The 9772-nt window shown below is 40.5% G+C and overlaps 1 protein-coding gene across 1 annotated transcript in view; it reads left to right on the forward strand.

Annotated features, from left to right (window-relative positions):
* The window catches only part of LOC146080733 (uncharacterized), a 535728-nt gene extending 526643 nt beyond the window's left edge, over positions 1 to 9085 (forward strand). Inside the window, exon 32 of the mRNA XM_083188326.1 lies at positions 7823 to 9085. Coding sequence (XP_083044452.1) covers positions 7823 to 7905 — 83 coding nt within the window. The 3' untranslated portion in view covers positions 7906 to 9085. The remainder of the gene's footprint in view (positions 1 to 7822) is intronic.
* The last annotated feature ends 687 nt before the right edge of the window (positions 9086 to 9772 follow it).

Below are 9772 nucleotides of genomic sequence, written 5' to 3' on the forward strand. Positions count from 1 at the left end.
GTTACGTTTAAGCTAATAAGACGCAGAGGGCAGTCGTAATACCTTAATGGCGTAGAGGTACAATTTCGACTTCCACAATGTCTACTGTCATATTATATATTGGGGCAGATGTATTAAGTCTTGAGAGGGATACAGTGGAGAGAGATCCTGTCATTTTTCAAACACAGCCTGTAACAGGATAGGAGCTCATTAGCTGGTAATTTAACTTTCTCCTAAGCATAGTTGATATGCCCCACTGTATTGCGTTTCAGATTAATCCTCACAGTATTCTGGTGCATTATTTTTGCATTACTTTGTGAATGTCACAGAGCAAGGTTTTGTGGACCCAGAAGTGACCACTGTAGTCCAGTGTTGGGTGGTTACCTGAAGGAGTCCGAGGTATAGGTACTCGTGTGTCCAGATATGAATGGAATCCAGGGATGCCTGAATATCTCTTTAAGATCTCAATCCGGGGATGCCAGAATATAACTGGAATCCGGGGATGCCGGAATGTCTCTTTAATATCTTGAATCCAGGGGTGCAGAATAACATAAATATGCCTCCTTGGCAAAAACAGAATTTGGGGTACCGCAATAGCTAAGGATGCCCTCTTTGGCGATTAACTGGAACAACTTAGGAATGCCTCTCTGGCTATAACTGGAACTGAATATTTCAGAAAACTTAAATAGGCCGAGCTTAGCAACAGGTACAGAATCCAGGATGACTGGGGGACACAGCACCCTGAGACTAGAAGGCAAAAGCCCTGGGTACTGGCTGTAAACTGGATATGGAGTTGCTTACATCGTATGGTAAACCGATGTTTGCTGTACTCCTGGTTGCGACTGAATGGCAAACAGCGTCTGGTTAGCTGGTGTTTGCTGTGCTCCAGAGTGGTGGCTGAATATCAAACAGCGTCTGGTTAGCTGGTGTTCATTGTGCTCCGGGATGGTGGCTGAATATTAAACAGCGTCTGGCTAGCTGATATTCGCTGGTAACCAACAGACTTGAAAACTGGAAGTGACTGAGAAGTCGTAGCAACCTGGAAGCTGATAAGGACTGAAGGGCCGGTAACAACTGGAAGGTACAGGCACAGACTGGATATCAAGCTTGTAGTGTAGCAACACAGGAGATCCTTATGGAGGACAATACTGGTATCAGGATTTGCTCACTGACATTGCTCAAGGCAATTTCCAATTCCTTGAGCAGAGGTTTATATGCCTTGCCTTGCACTAATTGGAAGATAGTGCCTGGAATATGAGAAATGGACTCCGCATCTAATGGATACTAGAACTCTGCAGCTAATTGATACTTGGAGGCAGTGACTGCTGCCGAGACTCCTTGCAGGTTTGGAGAATAGGTGATCAAAGTGTTACTGCAATGCTTAGTACCAAGAATGGCGAGAGCCTTGTATGATACTTGCCAAGCATACTAGACAACCTGCATAAGTCCAGCTAACAGGCACACGAGGAGTTAACAACTGGATGTGATCTCTGAGGCAGCCTGAGATTTCCACAGGTGTGCAATTGGTGATGCAGTCTGTGAGAAGCAGGACTGGGGAACTCAGAAAAACTGCAGACTAGGTAAAGTGCATGGCATGTTTTCAGAATAAGCAGGTTCATGACCGTGAATATGAAACTGAGTTGCATGAGGATATGGACACTTATACAACTCCAGGTCTAAAGGCATGACGCAAACCTAATAAAGTACACTAAAATTAGCTCAGTGGTGTATTTTTAACAGCATTGCGTTACCATTGTGCATTACTGTTGACACTGATATATGGTGCCTTAATGCGATAATTTCAAGTGTACATGTTATTGTGCAATGCTAGGAAACCATACAAGCTACAGTACCACTGAAAGGACCAAGACAATGGGCAGTATTCAATGAGAAAAGTTCTCCGTGTTTTGTGGAATTTGTGCTTTGTTCGCCTTGGATGGAGCATTTTGCTCTCCAAAAGCGAGCAACCCTATTCAATGTGAAATATTCTCCGTCTTTTTAAGTGATTTTCTCCGTCTCTCTCCGTGTAGCAATTCTCCATCTTTTGATGGAGAGCTGGTTTTTTTTTTAAATTTTGGTGTCAAAAAATCAGGTTTTTTTTTCCTGTGAAGGGGCATGTTATTTTTATTCATGTGCTTATAGCACATGAATATATATTTAATTTAAAAAAAAATATTTTTTTACATTTTTTTTTTTTTTTTTTTTACACAGTGCAGCCAGCAGGGGGCCCGAGCGCTCGAGCTGCTCATTAGATATTCATATATTCACTGCAGCCGAACGTAACTATGCACGAACGGTGCAGTGAATACTGGGTCCCACGCTGGCTATAGGGGGGTGCAGCCTGGGTCCTGGAGAGCCCCCCTCCCCTCCACAGTCCTCTGGAGCAGCCAGGGAGACTTTAATCTCTCTGGCTGCTTCCGGCTCCCTGAAAGCTCCCTGCTCCCTGCAGGGGTTAAGACTCGCCGCGAGTGGCGGCGAGTCTTAACCACATTGAATAGAGGGAGCAGGAGTGGCAGCGAGCCCTCCGGAACACGGAGAGTGCATGGAGAGCTAAATAAAACGCTCTCCATGCACGGAGAACTTTTTCATTGAATACTGCCCAATAAATCACTGAATGAATGTCGACAACATTTACTGTAGACAACACACAATTTTATTGGATTTTCTACTCGTAAAATTAATGTATACTGCTCTTATATAATACTTCTTAGCATTTAATAGGTAAAGTAATAAAATATGTACCTTTTTTTTTTTATGCAATCAATTTTTTATTGAAATAGGTCACAGTACATCTTGATATAAAACAATGTAATGCACTTCCGACAAAAGCAGGAGTATAATAAAAACATTTACAAGAATTATGTGCAGTGTTTGTATATAAGGGTATGATTCAAATATATTTATCAATCATATCATTGGTCGAATACAATTAACTCTCATATGAGAAAAAGATGCACATTCTTTGTGAAAAGAAAGGATAATACAGTGACAGTATAATTAAAAAGAAAGGGGAGAAGAAGGGAAGAGGAATAGGGTAGGAGGGGGTTGTGCCCAGGGACCACTACGTTTCAGCTGCCTGGCCTGACGAGATATACTGTAATGAGAATAATCTGGGGACTCTTTATAGGAGAGCCAACTTAACCACATGGCAGTAAAGGTCTGGGAGGAATCCTTCAAAAAGGATGTCAGGTCCTCCATTGACATGTACAAATCCACTCTGCGAAACCAGTGTGTAATGGGGGGGGGGGGGGGCGGTGACTTGGACCTCCAGTGGCAAGGTATGACCGCTCTAGCTGCGTTCATTAGATGTCTAATTAGGGAGTTAAAATATGTACCTTTTTTATAATGCCAAAACTAAAAGATATTACTGAAACACACAAATGTACAATGAATGCTTCTCTGCAATAGTATATAACAATTGAAAATGTCTTTTGAATCTACAGGGGCCATTCATGAAAATTAAAGGAGCATTCTGTGCCAAGATGGTGATGGTTCCATTAATTTTCTATAAGTATACAGTATAAGACAAACTACACGAAAAGGTTTAATTCACAAGCCCAGTCTCCATAAAAGATTCATGTTCTGCTCTGTACAAAATGACTTTTTGTATACCAATAAATACATTGTATTAGCACTGGGAAGACTAGGTACTAGGTAGTGGTGTACCATTATTGTGTATTTATTTTTTATTTATTTATTTTTTATACAAATTTCTCAGGTTCAGGCAATTTGAAAGTTATTTTAAACACTTCTCCAGTGCTCTTTTTTACTTTCTCTATTTTAGTTATCTCAATAAGAGCTGCTTTTTACCATAAGCACAGTTTATTTACAATTGAAAATTATTTATGGATCTATAAGAAATCAATTTTATGTAGCACTGTTTTGTAATAGCATAGTAGGTGGTATGGAGCAGCTTTAGGAGGTGAACAATTTTACTTTTTTTTATATATATATATATATATTATTTTCTTAAGTATCACTTCACAGCATACACTTGATATACAGTGCAAGAAGAAAAGGGGAACATATTGGATAATTGATACATTTGTAATCACACAAAAATTCGCATCAACATCCAGGACATCTTAAAGACCATAACTGTCAACAAAAAGTATATAAAGTGACAATATAAATATGTGTTTTTATATAAGCATAGAAATATATGTAACAGTCTGTTGGGCCTCCTTAACCCTCCATCCCCATACATACGATTTGGAGGTGTTCTGTGAGTAAACACTTATCAGAATACATCAGTATGTGTTTATGTAGAGTCATCATACAATGATAGGCTATGCAACTGGAGGATCTCCCGTGAGCATTCTTGTCTCATATTACTCCGTGTTCTCAAGAGATTTTTTGGGTACTTCTTTACTTTCACGGCGCCACTAGATCAGAAATCGCGGTCATCGCGGGCATTGAATGCACTTAAAAACGGCCGCGACGCGACCGACGCGATGCCCGCGATTTCCCATAGAGATCAATGTTAAATTTCTCAATGGACCCGATTTGACTGTTAAATGCCTCAATTGTCACGATTTTTCCATAGGAAACAATGTTAAATGGCCCACAGAGGCCAAATAGTCACCGTAAAGTGTGAAATGGCCCCCACATTTTTTAACGCCACCCCACGATCAACGCGAACCCGAAGCGTGGCGAGCGCAGCGAGCCCGCGAGGGGCGGCGGTACGCGTCCTACGACCTTTTCATGCCCTACTATCCACTAGGGCGTGGAGTGAGAATAGAATAGTGTGGCGAGCGCAGCGAGCCACCGAGCCCGAAGCGTGGCGAGCGCACGAGGATACCTGTGAAGCCCGCGAAGGGACGCGTTTACCTGTGAAGGTATCCGCGTCCCCTCGCGGGGCTCGCTGCGCTCGCCACGCTTCGGGCTCGGTGGCTCGCTGCGCTCGCCACACTATTCTATTCTCACTCCACGCCCTAGTGGATAGTAGGGCATGAAAAGGTCGTAGGACGCGTACCGCCGCCCCTCGCGGGCTCGCTGCGCTCGCCACGCTTCGGGTTCGCGTTGATCGTGGGGTGGCGTTAACAATTGTGGGGGCCATTTCACACTTCAGGGGGGCTAATTGGCCTCTGTGGGCCATTTAACATTGTTTCCTATGGAAAAATCGTGTCAATTGAGGCATTTAACAGTCAAATCGGGTCCATTGAGAAATTTAACATTGATCTCTATGGGAAATCGCGGGCATCGCGTCGGTCGCGTCGCGGCCGTTTTTAAGTGCATTCAATGCCCGCGATGACCGCGATTTCTAGTGGCGCCGTGAAAGTACAGAAGTACCATTTTTTGATTCTGTCCCGGAAATCTCCAGGCAGAGTGTCTCTAGCCAATCCATAAAAAATATATGTTGTACTGTAACTTAGTTTTGAACAAGTCTAACGTGGGTGGAGTCGGAATTGTCCATGATTGTAAGATGGCTTTACGAGCCGCTGCACTTATTGCTATGACTAGCTTTTTACATCCTTTAGTTATTCTTTGGGAATCAGGAAGAATCCCGAAAATTGCCCATTCCATAGTAAACGGTAAGTAGTTTATTAGATGAGCAGTTGCAAATGTCCTAATTCGTTGCCAAAATCCATGGAGCATAGGACAAGCCCAAAAGCAGTGTATTAAATCCGCTTGGGGGGTGCGACATTTGAGGCATTCATTAGAATCCTTCATACCTGCTAAAAACTGCCGCTTGGGCGAGTAGTACGCTCGGTGGATGATATTGAAAAACATCTCAGATATTGTGCTGCTGGAAGGCATTTACAAGACGTAATTAGAGACTTCAGCAATATCTCACAAGTCAATGTTGGAAAGCTAGGCAGCCATTGCATCAAGACGGTTTTTATCATCGAATGGTCTATTGGTGAGTTAAAGATTTTATAGTTAATCGATATAGCCGCCTTTGTGGTCGGGGGGGGCCCTCAACACCCCATCCAGGGTGTTTGCTAGATCTGTAGGCGAGAGATTTCCCACCTCCTCACTGACATAGTGTTGCATTTGAAGAAATGCTAAAGGGTAATTCCTGAGTATAGGAAACGCTCGACTCGCTGCTATAAACGTCATTGGTTTATTATTTGCGGGGTCAATGAGAGATCCTACATTTTTTATGCCCTCTCTGTCAAACAATGTGAAAGGGAAACCCGCCTCCCCATGCTGGAACTCCTTGTTGTTTAGAAAAGTTAGGAATAAACTTTTGTGAGTGTAGTGTGTAGGTCTTGCGGAGGATGTGCCATAATCGGTATAGCGACCACAACAAAGGGTTCTCATTATGTTTTATATCAATTTCAGCTTCTAATTCATTAAGAAATGAGATCAGATTACCCCTTTCCAAGAAACCTGCTTCAAGAGTAGTATTTTCATATATTTCTGTATTTTTCAGCCAGTCTCTCAGGAATCGGAATAGGCTGGCATGGTTGTATGCTCGTACGTTAGTGCATCCCACGCCACCATTAAATTTTGCCTGCTGCAACTTTCTTAAAGCTATTCTTGACTTCTTCCCTTTCCATATAAAGTGTCTAAAAAGGTTATACGGTTTAAGTCTGAGTTGCTGAGTAGTATAGGTAGGGCTTGTAGGATATATAATAATCTTGGAAAGGTGGACATTTTTATTAAACTGACCCTGCCAAGGTATGATAGTCAAGTGCTTCCACCTCTCAAGATCACCATTTATAGACCGAAAAGTTTCCTGGATATTCTTTTTGTAAAGTTCAGTCGGATATTTAGTTAGTTTCCATTTTACTTTTAATTGGCTGATGTGTTGGATTGTATAAAAAAAGTAGAACATTCGATCAGGGATGAATACTACATTCTTGATTAATATGCGGACTAAGAAATCTGGGAAGACTTGCATGCAATTCCAAACCTATACATATGTATAGGAGTTTTGGGGCCCATACATAAGCAATTACAAAAAAGAGATTGAACAATTCTGCATGTTTTTGCCTGATATCTTAATTATTCACCAATCCAGCAATATGGGCTCATACAGTGCAGATATTTTTCCGTGATTTACAGATCATTTTCAACCAAAAATAAGATCTGCAAATCATGTACAGGAAGTGTCCATTTTAATAGTAAAATACTAATAACAGCTGGCAAAACTGCTGCTTATTGCCATACACTGCCGATCCAAAGTCCCAAGTTGAAATTCAACATGTTAAACAGCCTAATTTATTAATTGAGGTCAGTTTGTGTGGTAGGATTCATTCATTGGGACTCTTTCCAGAAAAATCTGCAATTGATTGGAACCAGAGCTCTACTATTACAAAATTGTCTAATTTTACCAATTTTGAGATTATTGAATGGGAAATAGACAAAAAAAGGGTTGATTTTATGTGGTTTAGAACATGTAAGCAAATTTATTGAATGAAGAAATACAGATACTTGGGAGGGAAAAGAGTAATTTTCGAGAAACTTAAGTAATTCGCATAAGTATTTCAATGTGGAATGTTATTTCTGGAACATGTATAAACAACCTCAATCTATATTCACCCCCAACTGAGATCCAGATTTGTTATTGATCAACTACTATATTACCACTGCTTGGTCAAAACAACCTAGACCATATACACTTATGCACATGTCATAGTGCTCGGGGATCTGGTTTTCTCAAATGGATATTAAATTAGATATCTGTATTTCGCGAGGATCATATCTACCACTTATTATGTTATTTCAATTCTACATCCCATGTAGATAATTATTTGTGATACCTGTTACAGTACAATGCATAATGGCTTTTCACTTTTTTATTTTCTCAAGTGTATTGGCTTTATCATTTAAATTATTGAAAATGAATACTTAAATTAATACTTAACACTTTTTCCTCTTTTTTTTTTTTAAGGAATTCATGTTCCAAGCCTTGTCCAGCATTTAACAGAAACTGGGAAGCTGAAGCCCTCAAGTACACGTTTTTTTAAGCAATGAGTAAGAGATGTTGCCTTTTTTGAAAAATGTACTGTGACATTTTTACATGTGGTTAACATATACAAACACATGATAAAATGGCAGGCTATAAGAAAAACGTTTGTACAGGTTATCTTGTTTAGTTTCTTTGGGCTTATGCTAATGATTGACAATTCTGCTGTGTTCCCACGGGGTCATGTGACAAACATGGCAACCAGTGCCACACACAGACAAATATGAGAAGGATCACTGTTATCATTTAGGGGTGATGTGACCAAGCGTGTGAGGGGCCATACAGCTGTATTTGCTGTGCCACCATTGGTATGAGGAGGTTACAGTATTTTGCAGAATATAGAATTGCTGATTCTTTGATGATCCAAATCAGAATACTTGACTGTGTTGTCCTGGTGTATATAGCTTATGCTTGTCTTAGATATTTGCTATTCCCCTTAAAGGATATTGGAGAATTAACGATACCACACAACTAGTGGCAGAAGAACCCCTTGTGCTCCTCACACAACTTTCATGTGTGACCTACTGGTGTTTACAATGCTATTCACTACACAGTATCCTAATAGCCATCATATAATGCAAAGAGCATCCTAATAATCATTGTATTGTACAGACAGTATCCTAGTGATCAACAAAAACACACAGACCACTTCCCAGTGACCACCATTTACCGCAGACAGCATGACATCACCATGCGTTTTTTTATATGTCATTCTACTTAGTGTGCTCTGAAAAGAGAGTTTTCATTTGTGTTGTGTAAAAGAAAACTCTTTACCAATGTCCATTTTTTAGTATTAATTGTGATTAAATAGGTATTTGTCTATTGAACTCTGCTTTGATACAGTTGTCATTTGTAAATCTAGTTGCACTGCCTGCCTTTTTTTTTTTTCATTCTTTAGCTTGTAAATCGCATAGATTTACTAAAGACAGCTCTTTCAGAGCTAATTAAATACATTTAATAAGTACTTGGAATGGCTAAGCAGGCAAATAGCTATATCAATATCTTATATTAGATTTGTTTAAGGTTACATTGTTTAATTAAGTCCCCAGTATGTCTGATTCATCTTGTTAAATGTCATTAAAAAAATGTTTATGAAGTGGCAAGAGTTTCTTTGGATTTGCTTCTATTATAGCCATTTATGAATGTGTTTTTTTTTTCTTCAGTTAATAAAAAAAATTAATTTTCTTCTATTGCTGCCGGAGTCTTTTTTTATATTAGGTAGAAACAGTGTGCACTCTGCAATGATACTAGGTTCACCCCAAATTTCCTTAAACCAAATTCTGATCTTACCAAAATGTTAGTGTGTGACTGGAATTGCAAACAGGTATTTATGAATTTAAGGTGCCCATACATGGTACTAGATCGCATTGCATAAGTTTTGCGATGCAATGAGATGAGATCTAGTACAAAAAGTATGTGCAGCACATACGTACAGCACATCGCGTACCGAGTAGACAGATTGTTGGGAGGGGCTGGGAGCAACCCGGCGGTTTTGGTACACATCGGTACCAACGACAAAGCTAGTGGTAGGTGGGATGTCCTCAAGAAAGAGTATAGGGAATTAGGTAAGAAATTAAAGGCTAGGGTATTTTTTCTGAAATATTACCAGTGGCACACGCTAGCCCAGGTGGCAGAGGGAGATCAGGGAGGTAAATGTGTGGCTAAAGGACTGGTGTAGGAAGGAGGGATTTGTGTTCATGAACACTGGGTGGACTTCTCGTCAGGCGCCATCTTTTTTGCCGTAATAGATTGCACCTGAATGAGGAGGGGGCTGCGGTGCTGGGGGAAGGATGGTTAGAGGGTTGGAGGAGATTTTAAACTAGGTGATGAGGGGTGGGGATAGCTAGATACTATGGGACCTGTAGTGAGAAAAGT

Source organism: Crinia signifera, chromosome 5, assembly GCF_055691185.1.
Source record: "Crinia signifera chromosome 5, ASM5569118v1, whole genome shotgun sequence".
Lineage (NCBI taxonomy): Eukaryota > Metazoa > Chordata > Amphibia > Anura > Myobatrachidae > Crinia > Crinia signifera.